The following is a 17,353-nucleotide window of genomic DNA, read 5'->3' as shown; positions in this document are numbered from 1 at the left end:
CCCGCATGAGGGCTCCTCTCAGGCAGATGACCCAGCCTTAGGTCTCTTCCTCCTCCATCTCTCCTCAGCCCATCAGCTCCTCAAAGGCAGGGTCACAGAAAACGAAGAAGACAACAGAGTGAAGTAGAAACCCTGAATCTGCAGTCAGACGATATCAGTTTGAATCCTTACTATGCTACCTATGAGAGTTTGGCCAAGTCCTTCTTGGCCTCAGTTTCCTCATTGAGTCATAGCACCTATGTCAGAGGGCTGTTGTGAGAATCAAATGAGATTTCATGTGTGTATGTATTCACAGCATGCATACATACACGTGCATATGTACACACGTGCATATCCATGCATATGCATATATAGGCCTTTATAAGCCTTAAAGCTCTCTATAAATGTTAGCTATAAGATGAGAGGGCTTGGATTAGATAATCTCTAAAGTCCTTTCCAGCTCCCAATCCCCTGATCCCTTTCTGTCTCTTTTTCCCCTCCCACCTCCCAGACTTTGAGCTCTCCTCTGTCAGGGCTCCAAGCCTCCTGGAATCCCCTGTCCCTCGTCTCTCCCCCTGCTCCATCTGCCCAGGATGAACATGCAACAGAGTCAGGTTGAGGTGAAACCCCACACCCCAGACAGGGACTTGTTCCCCAGGACCCTCAGGCACATAAGGGAGGCCACTGTTGCAGGAGTCATTGTGTACAGAGCCTGGCCTCTTTATTATGGTTTCTCCCGATTGTAGTCCCAGATGTAGAGCTGGAAGTGACTTCAGCAGGCATCTAATCCGACCTGTTCATTTTACAGATGAAGAAAGTGAGGCTCAGGAAAGTTAAATAACTTGGTCAAGGTCATGCAATAGTGGCAGAGGCAAGATTTGAACCCAGGTCCTCTGACTCCCAAGGCCAAAATGCACTTTACATTGCACTATGACATCTCCCTCTACTACTTGGGAATTTTAAAAAATATGACCAATGAGGAATTTTTTTTTCTGATGGATTGCATATATGTTACAAGGAATTGATTTTTTTTCTTTCTTTTTTTTTTTTTGGCGAGGCAGTCGGGGTTAAGTGACTTAACCAGGGTCACACAGCTAGTAAGGGTCAAGTGTTTGAGGCCAGATTTGAACTGAAGTCCTCCTGATTCTAAGGCTGGAGCTCTATCCACTGTCCACCTAGCTGCCCCGGAATTGATTTTTATGTGTTTTTTATTTTAAGGGTTAGGGGCTAGGAGGGAGAAAATAGATTTATTAATTAAAAAAATAAAACTTTAATAAAAAAGAGTCATATCACTAATTGGTAATTAGCAACTATTGAGACATTATAAAAGAAGCCCAGTAGAAGTGTCTGCTCCTTGTGATGCAGCTGTTGCTGTCCAGGATCAGGCCCAGCTCACACTCACCCAGCCTCTTCTCCCTTCCCAGCCTCTCCCCTTACATTTTACATGGCTTCACGTGTGCATCAGCCTCTAGCCTGCACATGGAGCAAGTCCGACAGCTGGCCACGGTCATGGAAAGGAAGAATGTCACATTGGGGGCAGAGCAGGTCAGTGGGTCTCATCCATCTCTCTGTCTGTCTGTCTGGACGTAGGGGTGGGGATGGTGGACAAGTGGGAAAAGCCTGCTGACCAAAGGGACCGCCTTTCCCCAGACATCCTCAGGAGACCTCAAACCAGGCAGAACCGGGAAGTGGATAAAGTTGGCCTTGGCCTCTCTCTGGCGTATCTGTGAGGCAGGCCTGGGCAGTGCCATTCCTGGCCTTTCCACAAGGCCTCAATCTCTGCCAGGCCTAGTAATAATAATACTAGCTGTTATTCATATAGAACTTTAAGGTTTTCAAAGTGATTTACAAATATTATCTCATTTTATCTTCCTCACCGCCCTGTGAAATTGGTGTAATTAATACCCCCATTTTACTGTAGAGGAAACTGAGGCACGGAGAACTTAAGTAATTTGTCCAAGGTCACATAGTAAGCTTCTGAGGGAGGATTTGAACTCAAGACTTCCTGACTCCAAGGCCAACACTCTGTCCACTTGTGTCACCTAGTTGTCTTTGATTCTCTGATCAGAGAAATAAATTCAAGCCACAGTGCTGGCTTAAATGATTCATACCCAGTGGATAGCACATTGCACCTGGAGTTAAGAAGTCCTGAGTTCAAATGTGACCTCAGATACTTATTAGATGTGTGACCTTGGACAAGTCATTTAGCTTCTCTTTGCCTCAGTTTCCTCATCTGTAAAATGGGTCATAATAAAAGCCCCTAAATCCCAGGCTATAGAGAGGATAAAATGAGATATTTGTAAAGTACTTTGCAGTCCTTTAAGTGTTATATTTTTTGTTATTGAGTCATTCTCAGTTGTATCTGATTCTCCCTATTTGGAGTTTTCTTGGCAAAGATACTGGAGTGATTTTGCCATTTCCTTCTCTAGCTCATTTTTATAGTTGAAGAACTGAGGCAAACAGGGTTAAGTGACTTGCCCAAGGTCACATAGCTAGTAAGTGTCTGAGGCCAGATTTGAACTCAGGAAGATGAGTCTTCCTGCCTCCAGGAAGTCACTTAGCCTGTTGGTGCCCTAGGCCAGAGGTGTCAAATATCAGCCAGGCTGCATGCCGAAGCAATGTTCTTCAGTGCTGCCTGAACCAGAATAAATTGTAATTGGGAAATATTTAACAAAATGAGTCAAAATACAATAGAACACAGATAATGTTAACATGTAGTTTTCTAAGTCAATATGCGGCTTCAAGGACCTTTATATATCATTTAGTGGCTCCCCTTTCTATCTGAATTTGACACCACTGCCCAAGGTTACTCTCTAAGAGTCTAAGTTGCTATTATGATTGTCATTATTATTAATAAAAATAATATATGAACTGACGACATGTGAACTGAGCCTGCAATGCCTTAGCCCTGGAGGGTGAAGCTCTATTGGGAGGATTTCAGGCCAGCAAAGGAAATATGTGGTCCCCCTCAGATGGCTCACAGGGAGAGACAACTTCAGAGCCTCAGGTAGAAACTTAGCTCTCTCTGCAGTTGAGCTGTCTGGCCAAGAGAGTCACTGAAGATGGCATTCCTGAGGACCTGGACAGCTACCCCAGGGACATGCTGCTGTTTCTAAGGTGGGTTCTCGGCAAGGTGATTCCTCCCCAGCCTTTATCTCTACTACCCTAACCCAGGAATCTATGGGATCAGGATAATAATAATGATAATGATAATAACTGCTAACATTTATGTAACACTTTAAGGTTTGAAAAACTTTTTACGTATAGGATGACCCCAAAGTTGTAGGGACACCCTGTATATTACTTCATTTGCCATGGTGGTAACCAGGACTTGGACTTCAAGATCCCAGGACCCATGTTGCCACAGCTATCGCAAGGTCACACAGATAGTAAGTGTCTAAGAGAGGATTTGAGCCTAAGTCTTCTTGACTCTCTAGTTGTGTGACTTTGGGTTAGTCACTTAACCCTGTGTCATCTTTGTCTATTTCATAGCCCTAGCACCATGCTGATGCTGTGTTTGTAGCTGAATGGCTGAGTGGATAGAGTATTGGGCCTGGAGTCAGGAAGACCTGACTTCAAATCTGGCCTCAGGCACTTATTAGCTGTGTGACCTTGGGCGAGTCACTTAACCCTGTTTGCCTCAGTTTCCTCTTTGCCAAGAAAACCCCAGATGGGGTCACAGAGAGTTAGATACAACTGAACAACAACAAAACTTCTTAATTCTGAGCCCAGTGCTCTAATCATTAGGCTACCTAGGTGTCTAGAGTATGATCCTATGATCTCATCTACCCAAGGGTGAGAGAATTTCACCATCAACTCTTGAGTGGGTCCTACTGTGCCTCCTGCCACCACGGTGGGTGCCATGAATCCTATGATAGACTCATAGAATGTCAAAGCTGAGAATGGCCTTGAAATCTATGTGGCCCATTTTATGTATGGAGAAACTAAGGCTCAAAGAAAGGAAATCACTTGTGCCATATCACACTGCAATTTAGTGATAGAGCCAACATTTGAACTCCAGACTTTCTGGCTTCCCAATCAAGTAAATTCAGCAAGCATTTATTAAGCGCTTACAGTATGCAAGATATGGTGCTAGGTACTAAGAATAAAGACCAAAAAATTTAAAAATGGGCACTGTCCTCAAGGAACTTAAATTCCAGGGCTGTTTCTGCTATAACATACACCCTGAGATAGTGAGGACACAACATTAGAAATGGGTGTTAGCTCTCATAGGCCAGATTCAGTTCCTTCCCTTAGATGGTTGGATTATGTAATTTCTAAGACCCTTTCCAGCTCTAAGATTTTATGAATCTGCCACATTGGTGTGGTTCCCCTCATAATGAATAGGTCCTACCTTGCCTTCTCACCCCTCATTCCCCATAGGAATGTATCTATCCACCCAATAGTAATGTACAGTCACGGCCGTAGATAATTCCTACCAACACAGAGGAAAGTGGCATATTCTCTGTGACTTGGAAGCTCATGTTATCTCTGGTGGTTAGCACTCCCAGCTTAGGGCCGTATAGACCGTTTGTGACCTGGCCACACTATAAGAGTGACAAGGACAAGATAGAGCGTGATTAGAAGAAGGCAGCCAGGATATTGAGAAGACCAGGGAACATGATATCTAAGTATTGGTCGAAAGAAATGGGGATGTTTTAACTGAGAGAAGAGAAGACTTAGGGGGAAACACAGTAGTTCTGTCTTCTACCATAGTACGAGCTGTGGAAACAGGCTTGTTTTATGGGATTTGAAGCTGAGATGGGGGACTGAGGGGCACTAAGTCCAATGGAATTTTGAAGAAGCAGATTTGGGCTTAATATAAAGAAAAACTTTCTAACATTAGATTGTAAGCTACTTGAGGGCAAGGGCTGTCTTTTGCTTCTTTTTGTATCCCCGACACTTAGCACAGTGCTCTTAATAAATTGTTTGTTGATTGATGGATGACAGAGCTGCTGAACAATGAAATGGGCTGTTTTTGAAATATTATGAAATATTCCCATCTATGGAAGTGTTTGAGAAGAAATTGGAGGACCAACCTATCATGAACCTTAAGGGAATTAACTTAGATATCCTGGGAGGTTCCTTCCAGCTTTGAGCATCTATGATTCTGTGACATGTTCTTGGGGAGCTGATGTGAGAATATGCTATTGGTTCTTTCCAGCCCTTCTGCCTATACAAGGACTGGAGACTGCAAAAATTTCTTCATTCGGGTGGGAGAGTCCAACCAGGATGTCCTCCAGAAGGACTCGCCCCTGAGATCCAGACTGCTGTCGGAGGCCCTGACTTGTCTGGTAGGGAGCTTAGAGCTTGGGGTGGGGAAAGTTGGGACAATTTGGCAGGGTTGTAAGGAAGGCCGGGGAAGGTTGGGCTGAGACTTGGGCTACTTACTGGCTGGAGCCAGCTCTCCACCTTATTGCCATCTGGTAAATTATGTCCCTGAAGCTGCTCTAGGCTTTGGGTTCCACAGGGTGCTGGCCTTGAAGATGGGCTAGGAATGGAAAGGAATGTCTAATCTAAAGCCCCTACCAGCCCCTGTTGTGGTGGGGAGAGAACACTGGACTTGGAATTCCCGTTCTACTAATTGCTTACTGTATCACCCTAGGAAAGTTACCTTGGCTTTCTGTGCCTTAGTTTCCTCTTCTGTAAGGACAATATAATAACACTCGTTTTACCTATTTCTAAGAATTTTTATGAGAAGAGCACTATAGAAGTGTGAGCTATGCTTCTCTCTTCTGTTCTTCAGAGATGGGGGAAGGGAAGATTCAGACTCAAGAGGAATTTTTTAAAAGGGGGCTGAGGGAGAAACCCTAGGAATTGAAAGTACTGACTTTCAGTAATGTGTCCTGCATAGCAATTCTACTATTTCCCATCCATGTAACCTCAGGCAAGTGACTAAACATTCTTGAGCCTTAGTCTCCCGATCGGCCAAATGAAGATGTTGGACTAGATCAGGGGACCTGTGGCCTTGAGGTCACATGTGGCTCTCTGGGTCCTTAAGTGAGGCCCTTTAACCAAATCCAAACTTTGGATTGGATTTTTCCAAACTTTGGAAATTTGGATTCCATTGAAGGCTGCACTTGAGGACCTAGAGGACCACATGTGGCCTCGAGGCCATAGGTTCCCCACCCCTGGATTAGATGGTTCCTAAGATCACTGATAGCTATGATAATGATAAATCATACAAGGTTTGCAAAGTGACATATATATTATCTCAATTATTCTTCACAACAGCCCAGAGAGGTAGATGCTATTGTTATCCTCATCTTACAGATGAGGAAACGGAGGCTCAGAGAGGTTAAATGATTTATTTGCCCAAGGTCATATGGCTAGGAAGTATCTCAGGCTGGATTTGGGCCTTCCTGCCTCCCAGTCTGGTACTCTACCCACTGCATCTCCCCACTAACTATAACAAAAAGGTGTCAATGGAATAGTCACAAGGGATTGAGAGATATTGGATGGTGCTCCAAAGCCACACCTGTGAAAACTTTAAGGCATAGCTCTGTAACTTCACCTGTGTGTAATTCTACTAGCACCTCAGCCTCCTCCCCTCCATTATCCACTCAACACAGGTCTGCTCCCTACAGTCAGAAACTGCCAGACCCCATTGCAAATAAACACACTGTCCATTTCTGTTTCATTTCACTGTTTATAAACCAGTGTCCTCAAAACAACTCTGGGAAAGATTTTATTAGGCCCATTTTACTGAGGAGGGCATTGAGGTTCGGTGGTGGGCCGTGGATCACAGGCAATGAGAGACAGAGCTAAACTTAAGTTTTCTGAGTCCCGTCTTCTCTCCCCTGCATCACATTACCTCTCCAGCAGTTGGTGGTGCATCCACAAAGACTCAGAAATGTTAACCTGGGCCTGCCCTTCTTAGAGCAGAACTGCATCTAGTGGTAGATAAGGTGGGCAGCCCCCTAGGATGCCCACAGAGGAGTATGGCAAGAGACACTTCTATTTTTAATGAGAGAAAATTCTTTTCTAAATGGCTTACAAGTGATTACTTGGTGATGAGCCAAGTTGAATGTGGTATAGAAAAGGCCCAAAGCATAAGATGGATATTAATAAATGGGTTAATTTTCAAGACCCTTGGGGCCTTTTCTGGGCCCTGTTCCAGAAGGATGGCTGCTTGCTCAGAGACAGGGGAAGGAATGGTCAGGAAACTGCCACCGCTGTCAAGAACTTGGGTGGGAGAACACTGACATAAGGTTGAAGGGGCCGTGGGTGGATGTGCTTTGGCAGGGGTCCCACACTGCAGGTATCAGGTCAGGCTGAGAGGGCTGGGTTGCTGTCACAGGGCATCTCGGGCACACGAGTCAGTGAGGAGGACATTCGCATCCTGGGCTGGTTGGCCTGTGACCTGGCCGGCCGCTATATAAACAGCTCTGCAGAGGTGCTGCTGCCTCGGTTGGAGAAGTGCAGTGGCCCCTTTAGCCCTGACCAGAAGGAGGCTGCCAACCTGGCCCTACGCTCCAGTAATTCTCCCTATGGGTAAGACACCTCCCTCAGAGCCCATGGAAGAGTGAATGAGAGGGTCTGTATATATATCTATGTGTACGTATGGTACACACACAAGAAGATGTATGTGAGAACAGGTATAAGTGAGCATGTATGTGTGCGCATACACATGACCTTGCTTTGGTCTTCTTGAGGGTGTTTTTGTCTGTTTCCAGCGTGACGGGGAGGTAGCTGGGCCTGGACAAGGCTAGGTCAGGCCCCACCTCAGCCTCAATTGGGTCAGTCTTTTCCATCTGACCATCTTTTGACTTCTGCCTGTCCATCTGTGCAGGCCCCCCTTTAAATGGTCGATCTCCACCCTGAATGTTCTTCGGGGGCTGTTTCCGGTTTTTGATGGACACATCATTCAGAAAATCCCCCAGGTAAGCCCCTTACCAAGAGGAGAAAAGAGAGGGATAACCTTGATCACAGAGTATGGGGGTGATGGAGGGAGAATGGGTGGATGGGGGAACGCAGATCCAGACATATAAGAAGGCAATGTCGGTCTCTGAAAGCAATGCTTGAAATTCCACCATTAGAGTTTTGTCCCTTTGGTTCAAGGTCCTGAGGCCTGTGAGAATAGGCCTTTCAGTCTTTGACTTCTCAGTGTCAAATAAAATCTAAGAGCAGTTCCTAATGAACATGGAGGGAAATGGTCCAGAAGAAGCCTCTTTATGGGGACAAAGAATAAACTTGGTTGAGTTCCCCACCCTCTTTTTTCCCCTTTACACTGCTGTTGCCCTTCCAACCCTCCCTTCCCTCTACCCCCACCCTCAAAAAACCCCCCCAAAAAACCTGACCTCTAAATGGAGGGCCTGAATGGGACTGTTTCCCCCTAACCAAAGGCTTTTGTATTTTATTAGGACCCCAGGGGCAGGGCAATGCTTACTCCAGTGGGACAGAGCTCTAATAGAGGAATTTCAGATGATGGGGGGGGGTGTTGGGGGATGGGAGATCTAGGAATCCCTCACATCACACCTGATAAATAAATGGGTAGGGCATGCCTTAGGCTTGGTGACTTACCCAGAATTCCACAGTAAGTAAGGACAGAATTACACCATGCCAAGCTGTGTACCAGTCTTCGCTACCACTCAGAAATGGCCCTTTCCTCTCAGAATGTTGTGACCATTGAGCTGAAGCGTGCCCTCCCATACCCTTCCTGGGCTGGGCAGAATCTGAGAGACTTCATCCAAAACCGCCGGTCTTCCCGACATAGGCGGGCTGCTAGTAAGTACCTGGACTCCTGGGGGGGTCAGCCCTCAATGACCATATCTTGGTACAATGGGCCCACCTAACTTCCCAACATGGGATCCTAGCCTGCCAACCTTGGCGTGGAGCAAAGGCCAAGCTTGGAAGTTACTGTCAGAGACAGGAAGGGGGAACATTTCTAGAAGTGGTCAAGGCCAGTAAGAAGGTGAGCAGGGGGCAGAGAGGAGAAGGGCCAATCAGGTGAAAGGGAGGAAATTTTCTTAGCTGGGAACTTCTGACTCTCATGTGAGTTAAGGAGGAGAGAAAATTGGAGGGAGGAGGAGCAGGAGAGAGAATTGGGGGAGGGACAAAATAAGAGAGATATGGAGGGAGAGGAGAGGAAAAGGGGAATGGGAGAAAGAAGGAGGAAGAAGGGAATAGAAGTGGATAAGAGATAAGGGGGGAAAGGGAAGGAGAGAATAAGGGAGGAAAGGAAGGGAAAGAAAATAGAGGAAGAAGGAATGGGAAACCCTAACCCCTTCCCAAGTCTCTGCCACTAGCCAGCACACTTGACTTTTGCTACACGCAGGGAACAGGAGAGAGTGAGAGCCGAAAGAAAAGGAGGGGGAGAGAACTAGGCAGATGAGGGAAAAGAGAATGCTGGGGAAAGAGAAGGTAACAGAAGGGCAAGGATGTAGCAGGAGGAGCTTTCAGGGTCTCATTTGTGTGGGAGGAGAGGAAGAGGATGAGCACTGTGCCTGCGGGTTCAGATTAATGCCCGCTAATGTGGTGCCCACAGCTCAGTGCCGGGAAACGGAGATCACAGAGATAAATGAAGACCTGGTAATATACTCGGAGAAGGAGCTGCAGGACTGTCTGAACGCATCTGTGCTGGCAGCTAATCTGGACAAACTCAAGGATCTCCCTTTCACCTATGAGCAGGAAAGGATCTTCAAGGCCAAACTGGATAAGGTAACTTGGGCCTTAGGCTGCCCCACCCTCAAATGGGCATAATCATCATCCCTCCTTCTCTGTATTCTCATCAGACCTGTTGTGGAAAGAGCACCAGGCTCGGTGTTCACACAGGGGTTTGAATTCTGCCTGTGACCACTGCTTAATTTCTCTGTGCCTTAGCTTTCTCATCTGCAAAATGGGAATAATAACAACTGCCCTGTTTACCTCACAGGGCCTTGGTAAGGACTGAATGAAATGATGGGTGTTAAGCAACCTCTAACATGCTATCAATGTCAACTATTGTCATCCTCCTAATGGTCCTGGGAAGGTACTGTTGTTCCCATTTTACAGATGGTGAAACTGAGGGCCAGAAAGAAGTGGCCTATCCCAAAGTCATATAGCAAGTTAATGGGGGTGCTGGGATGGGAACCCAAGTCTCCCTGTTCTGTTCACTGAACTACACTACTTCCTCATTGTCATTATACTACTCCTCTTGCTTGTTTTTATAAGCCTCTATTTAGGAGGCCAGGCTACAGGCCAGAGTGCCTGGAACCTCTTTGATCTCTCTTCTGGAAAGGTCCCACAGGCAAGGGTCCCCTTTTCTTTGCCAGTTGCCTCCTGGTAGAGTCTCTAACTGCTAGCACTGAAGAGCTATCCATCTTACCCCCTAGTTGGAGAAAACCTGCCCAAGACACTGTGGTACAGTGGTTCTGGTCATTAGTCCTGCCTCTGCTTCCTATTGTCTGTGTGACCCTGGATAAGTCCCTTCACATCTCTGGGCCTCAGTTTCTTCTTTTATAAAAGTGGAAGTTGGACTAGATTTGAGGCTTTCTAAAGTCTCTTCTAGCTCTGGCATCTTGCCACTCCCTTTTGATTGGGTTATCAAAGGGGCAGTACTTCTCAGGGAGAACCCTGGAAATTGTGATGCCAGTGTTCTTGCCTGAGAGTGGCATACTTAGTGAATCATTTATTGCCCGTGCTTGCTTCCCCCAGCTATCCCTCACCAGCCACCCTGCTGTGTCCAGGGTATACAACTCACTTCATATTTTCATTATCTTCTGTTTGAGTATTATCTTGGGGAACATTATCCATCTTAAAGTCGAGGGGGATTATCCACACTCTTCTCTGCTGGCACAATAAACTGAGAGTTGATTGGAATTCATTTCAACAAAAGAAATACTCAGAGCTTTCTCACACTCTTCTTCCTTTTCCAGCTCTACCCAGATGGGTACCCTGAGTTTGTGATCAGTAACCTGGGCAATCTCTTTAATCTGGTTACCCTTAAGGAAGTAAGGAAGTGGAAGGTGACCTCTGTGGAGACTCTGAAAGCAGTGCTCAAAGCCAACTTTGAAAATGATGATTGGGTGATCTCTTGACTATCTAATCTTTAATATATTTCAAGACTTGGGTGGGAGTTCTGGGGCCCCATAGAGAGGTTAGCGAGGATAGGTCTTTCTACAGGCTAGTTGCCCCAGGGTGGAGAGGTATTTCCCTTTAATTATGAGCCAGCAGAATGAGGTAATTAAGGCCCCATTCAATACACTGTTCCTTCTCCCCAAAAGAAAAAAAAAGAAATGAAAAAAAAAAAAGGTCTTATATGCATATGGCTGGGGCTGTAGATTAGTGTATGGAAGGCTTTTGTATCCATGATCTGTGATCTTCATGAAAGCCCAGAGAAGGAGGGAGGTTCCAAGGTTATTAAGTAAGAACATTAGTGGGGAAGAGATTTGCAAGATACCCTAATGAACTGATTGTTGAGGATGGTCCTGAGGCCTCCCCTCTTTAGATCAGACACCCCTATAAGGTGCTTTCTATATAGGTGTTCTCTAAGCTGCGCTCTTCCCAGCTCCCAGACCTGGAGTCCCTAGTCGACAGCAAACAGCCTCCTGAAGGGTAGATCAGAGGCTAGACTAGATGGGCTCAGAGTTCCCTTGCATCTCCTAGAATCCTAGGCTCTTCATTTCATAGATTCTGTGAATCTGAACGTCTGTTGTTGTAGGTTATGGCAGTGATTAATAACTATATCGAGGGGGGGAGCCCTCTCAATGTCACCTTCCTGAACACCGTCGGTTCCAAATACCTCTGCCGTCTGACTGATGAGCAGCTCAGTTCCATAGAGCCATCTGCCCTCAGGTGAGCACAAGACGAGGAGCCTGTACTTCTCCTCAGGCCCTCTGGGTGGGTTTCTAGGGAGCTCTGAGGATGCTGTAAAGAACACAGATTCTTTGCTTCTTTTTGTATCCCTCAAACTCAGCACAGTGCCTGGCACATTGTTGTTGTTCAGTCATTTCAGTTGTGTCCAACTCTTCACTTGAGGTTTTCTTGGCAGAGATACTGGACTGGTTTGTCATTTCCTTCTTCAGTTCATTTCACAGATGAGGAAGCTGAGGCAAAGAGGGTTAAGTGACTTACCCAGGGTCACACAGCCAGTAAGCGTCTAAGGCCAAATTTGAACTTCCACTAGGGGAAAGCAAAACCATCTTAGCCAGACCTAGTTGTAGGGCAGCCAGGTGGCACATTAGATAGAGCGCCAGGCCTGGAGTCAAGAAGACTCATCTTCCTGAGTTCAAATATGGTCTAAGACTTTTACTAGCTGTGTGACCCTGGGCAAGTCACCTAATCCTGTTTGCCTCAGTTTCCTCATCTCCAAAATGAGCTGGAAAAGGAAATGGCAATCCACTCCAGTATCTTTGCCAAGAAAACCACAAGTGGGGTCACAAAGACTCAGACACGACTGAAACAACTGAACAACAACATATCCCAAAGCCTGACCACAGTGACTTTGGGGTAATCAACCAGTCTGTAGATCAGATAACTACTGTCCTTGTGGGTTGATGCATTAATTCAGATAATTGAAAGGCTATAAAGAAATGGTCCTTCCTTTGGTACTAGTGGACAGGGAATTCAATTTAATTCAATTAGCATTTATTGAGTGTCTACTACGTGGGAGGCACTGTGCTAACGACTGAGGAATCTAAGGATACAAGCGAAATACTTCCTACCATCAAAAAAGCTTACTTTTTCTTGAGGGGGGTAGGATTGGAGGTAAACTGTGCTTATTTTCCTGGTATAGAGGCTGGGCCCCAGTGCTCACACTGAGGAGTAAGAAGTATCCTGCCAATTACTAATGAGGTATTTTCATGGTCACTCAAAGTTATGATCCTAGAATTTGGAAGGAGCAGGAGTCGGAGGTCTGATGAACTCATCAACAGACATTTGTTAAGTAGCTACTCTGTGCCAGGCACTGTGCTATGCACTGGAGATAAAAAGAAAGGGGAAAAAACAAACACCAAACAATAAGGGCACCATCATCTTCCCAGTCACCCAGGCTTAGAACCCAGTTATCATCCTCGACTCTTCACTCCTCCTATAGCCAATCTCTTGTCAAGGTCTTTCTAATCTACCTTTGCAACATCTCTCCTCTATGGCCCTTTCTCTCCTCTGACACTGCCACCCCCCTGGTGCAGGCTGTCATCACCCAACATCTACACTATTGCAATAGCCTGTTACTGTTGGTTCTACCCTTGACAGTTATAGGGAAATTAGGAAGAAGGGTTGGTTTTGTGAAAAAAAAAAGATAATGAGATTAGTTTTGGACATATTGAGTTTAAGATGTCTATAAGACACCTAGTTTGAGATGTCCAATAAGCAGCTGGAGATGTGAGACAAGGTCAGAAGAGAGGTTAGGTTAGGGCTGGATAAATAGACCTGAGAATCATTTGTGCAGAGGTAATCATTGTTTTATGGAAGCGGCTAAGATCACCAAGAAGGATAGGGTAGTGGGAGAAGAGAAGAAGGAACAGGATAGACTTTGGGGGCCATCCACGGTTAGTGGGCGTGACCTGAAGGAAAATCCAGCAAAGGACATTGAGAGGAGACATACAGGGAGAAGGAGAACTAAGAGAATATCAGAAGAACCTGGAGAGAAGAGAGTATGGAGAAGAAGAGGTTGTGATCAACAGAGTCAAAGGCTGCAGAGGTACTAAGAAGAAGGAGGATTGAAAAAGGCTATATGAGATCATTGTTAACTTTGGAGAGAGCAATTTAAGTTGAATGATGAGTTCAGAAGTCAGAATGCAGAGAATTAAGAGGAGAGGGAGAAGAAACATCATTGTAGATGGTCTTCTTAAGTTGGTTTAGCCCCAAAATGGAGGAGAGATATAGGATGATAGCTATTGGGAATACACAAGTCAAGTGAGGTTTTTTTTTGAGGATGCACAGACATGGATCTCCATGACTATTTGCAGGTAGCAGAGAAGCAGCCAGTAGACAGGGAACATTGAAGATTAGTAAGGGTGAAATTGATAGAGGCAGTAATCTGCTGATGAAGACCGATGGAATGGGGTCATTTATACACATAAAAAGGAGTACCTTTTTCAAGGAGAAGGGTCACCTCATCATGTGAGCTGGGCAGAGGAGAGAGCAGCAGCAGGTATCTGAGTGATAGGAGATGAGGAAGCCAGGAGAAGAGGGCATTCTCTTCAGATGGCCTCAGTTTTTTCAGTGAAAAGTGAGGGAAGGCACTCAGCTGACATAGTTGGGGAGGGGGGAGCCATGGGAAGTTTAAGGAGAGATGAAATGATTTGGAAAGACCGCTGCAAGTGGGACAGTGAATCAATTAGGTAGGTGTCAAAGGATAACCTTGCCCCAGCTGAGATCATGTAACATATGGTTTCATGATAAAAAGGAGAGAATCAAAGTGAGGAATAAGCTAAGAGGTGGATGAATACCAAGATGGCTCCTAAGGCAATGCTAGACTCAAGGAAAGCCAAGGTTAGATGCCGGCAAACAAGACCAGGCCATTTTTATTTAAGATGCCTGGTGCTGCATGCCATTTGGATGAGATTTTCAGGCTCTGGAAAATCAAAGAAACCTGAAACATCATAGCTGAAGTGGACCTTAGAAGTCATTTTGTCTATCCCCATCTCATTTCACAGTGGGGAAACTGAGGGTCAGAGAGGGGAAAAGACTTCTCCAAGGTAATGCTGTGAGTTAATATCAGAGCTAGGTCTAGATCCCAGGGCTTTTGACTCCTACCCCAGGGTCCTCTGCTACAGCACACTATGGCCTATCATTCTATATCCCTCTGCAACTTGCTTTAGGCATTTAGACTCTTTCTCTTAATTTATGTAAGCTCTGGGTAGAGAGGGGATGACCAAATAGATATCTAATAGAAAGAGTGTGGAAGGGGAAGATTCTAGGAAGAAAGGGAAAAAAAAAAATATATATATATATATATATATATATATATATACATATATTTATGTATGTGTATGTATGTGTGTGTATATCTGTATATGTATGTTTGTATATGTCTATATCTTTCTATCTATCTGTATCTTAGGACAGTACCTTTCTGCCTGACTGTGTGGCAGCCCTGTCCTTGGTGCTGGGTTGAGGTGGGAGGCATCAGTAACTGCTGATGTTTTAGCTCTTCCTCTTCTCTCTGCTGCTCCCAGAATGGCCGAGCCCTTGAACCCATCTGCCTGCTCTCAGTCACAGAAGAATATCCTCTATCCAAAGGCCAAGACTGCCTTCCAAGGGATAGCATTCCCAGAATACTACATGCTAATCCAACCTTATCTAGGTAAGGCAGGGATGAGATGGGTGGTAGGGGTGGTATGGGGAAATAGGAGCAAGAGAACAGGGGGAGAGGGGAAGAATTTGTTGGGGGTGAGGGATAGATGGAAAGGAAACATATGCTTGATCAAAAAGGACAGTAGGCCTTCCCAGCTTTGTCACATTCTACCTCTGTGACTTTGGGCAGGTCACAGAACTCTCTGAGCTCCTCGGAGTTTTTTCATCTATAAAATGAAGGAGTTGGACAAAATGACCCCTCCAGCTCTAAATCCATGGTCCTATGATCCTATAATCATTTCCTTCAATATTGTAGGGCGATAGGAATTTAATTTATTCTGCTTGGTGTCAGATGATGGAACAAAGGCCAATGGAGGAATATTGGTTTGATATGAAGAACTTCCCAACAATTAATTTGAGAGGCAATGTGGTAGAATGGAAAGAACACCAGATATGGAATCAAAGGTCTGGGTTTGAATCCCAGCTCTGACAATTGTTACCTATGTAATCTTGGTAACCTCTCCTACCTCTGATATGTAATACCTGTGTAATCTTGGGTAACTTCTTTAAAGGTTGAATTAGCTAACCTATATGGCCCCTTTCAGGTCTATATATATGAACCTTTTATCCCATGAGATGCAAAATGGGTTGCCACAAGAGGTAGTGAGTTCCCTATCGTTACAGGACTTCAAACAAAGACTGGTTGATACCTTGTCAGAACTGTTGTAAGGTGGTAGCTGGTGATCTCTGAAGTCATTCGCAACTCTGAGATTCTATTTCAGAGGAACTAGGGGAAAGGAATAAAAAGAAGGGGAGAAGTGGACTGGGCTTGGCTCTGGTTTTCCCATGGACTACTGCCTCCACTTGATTCTTCTTTCAAGTCTAGGCAGGTCCTAGGTGAGCCAGGAGTGAAACTCAGCATTTCAGAGCCCCATAACCTCTCAGAGTTACCCTTAAATCTCTACCACCTTCTCCCCCTTGACCCACTACAGACAGGGTAGAGGGAGAGGCCAAAAAAAAGTCATGGAACATCAAATCTGGAAGGGACCTTGGAAATCTAGTCCAACCCCTGTATTTTACAAAAGAAGAAACTGAGGTTCAGAAAAAGAAAGCAATTCATCATTAATCACACAGTGAGTGAATGACAAGAGCGGGGACTAGACATCACTTCTCCTGTATCACCGTCTAATGTTTTTTCTACCACACCGGACTGCCCTGGGTTCTAATCTCAGCTCCACTGCTAATTTGCTGTGTGATCTTGAGCAAATCACTTTGGTTTCCTCCTCTGGACTATTTTTTAAGGTCCCTTCCAGTCCTGACATTTTGCATTTGATCTGATATTCTCAGTAAGGCTGGCATCATCCTGCTTGCTGCTGGTAGGAGGGGCCAGGGACCCGAGTCTTGCCTTGGACTCAAATTTTCCTCTCCTCTCCTCCCCCCCCCTCCTCTTAGGTGGAGCCCCAACACAGGATCTTAAAGACCTCAGCCAAAAGAATGTTAACATGGACATAGAAACATTTAAGAAACTACAAGAAGAAGCCATCTTGGTATACAGTTAGAACCTTCAGCCTATCGGGGATGGCCAAAGGGGGAGGGAGGGTCTACTGAGGGTCTACTGAGGAACCCTAACACATGAGGTCAGAGGGAAGCACCAGCACATGGGGTCCCTTTGAGGTTGAGGATGGTATGGCAATGGCCCAGAGGCTCCAGTTGCTTGGTTGGAGGCAGCTTAAATTCTCACTCAGTTTTGATCTTGGTTTAAATCCCAGGCCCTCCAGACCTAATTAATTGTGGATGGGAGTAGGGGAAGGATATATGCGCATGTGGACCTCTTTCCACCCCAACTAGATCTAAACTATCCTAGGGAAGGGCCAGGGGGTCTCCTTAGAAATCCCAAGGCTGGGCTCTGGGATGCTCAACAAGATATTGGCTTTGTCCTTCAGCCACTGACCCCAGAGGAGGTACGTGGACTCCTGGGACAAAACCTAATGGGGCTGAAGGCCGAGGAGAAAAACTCTCCAGTCCGGGCATGGATCCTCAAGCAGCCTCAGGAGAGCCTGTACGACTTGGGCATTGGGCTCACCGGGGGGATCCCCAATGGTTACATCATCCTCAGCCTCAGGAATAAAAATTAGATAACAGTCTTCCTGCTTGG

General features: G+C 45.6%; 1 protein-coding gene across 4 annotated transcripts in view; it reads left to right on the top strand.

The window, feature by feature from the left end:
* MSLN (mesothelin) overlaps positions 1 to 17,353 on the top strand; it is a 34,481-nt gene extending 17,128 nt beyond the window's left edge. For all 4 annotated transcript variants that reach the window (XM_078152598.1, XM_078152599.1, XM_078152597.1 and 1 more), the window contains 12 exons: positions 1,404 to 1,524; positions 3,011 to 3,096; positions 5,144 to 5,273; positions 7,280 to 7,473; positions 7,772 to 7,862; positions 8,595 to 8,706; positions 9,467 to 9,639; positions 10,836 to 10,985; positions 11,621 to 11,754; positions 15,081 to 15,208; positions 16,651 to 16,745; positions 17,142 to 17,353. In XM_078152598.1, coding sequence (XP_078008724.1) covers positions 1,404 to 1,524; positions 3,011 to 3,096; positions 5,144 to 5,273; positions 7,280 to 7,473; positions 7,772 to 7,862; positions 8,595 to 8,706; positions 9,467 to 9,639; positions 10,836 to 10,985; positions 11,621 to 11,754; positions 15,081 to 15,208; positions 16,651 to 16,745; positions 17,142 to 17,333 — 1,606 coding nt within the window. In that variant the 3' untranslated portion in view covers positions 17,334 to 17,353. The remainder of the gene's footprint in view (positions 1 to 1,403; positions 1,525 to 3,010; positions 3,097 to 5,143; positions 5,274 to 7,279; positions 7,474 to 7,771; positions 7,863 to 8,594; positions 8,707 to 9,466; positions 9,640 to 10,835; positions 10,986 to 11,620; positions 11,755 to 15,080; positions 15,209 to 16,650; positions 16,746 to 17,141) is intronic.

Source organism: Phascolarctos cinereus, unplaced genomic scaffold (genome assembly GCF_003287225.1).
Source record: "Phascolarctos cinereus isolate Bilbo 61053 unplaced genomic scaffold, phaCin_HiC Scaffold_4;HRSCAF=312, whole genome shotgun sequence".
NCBI lineage: Eukaryota > Metazoa > Chordata > Mammalia > Diprotodontia > Phascolarctidae > Phascolarctos > Phascolarctos cinereus.
This window is presented reverse-complemented; position numbering and strand designations above follow the sequence as displayed.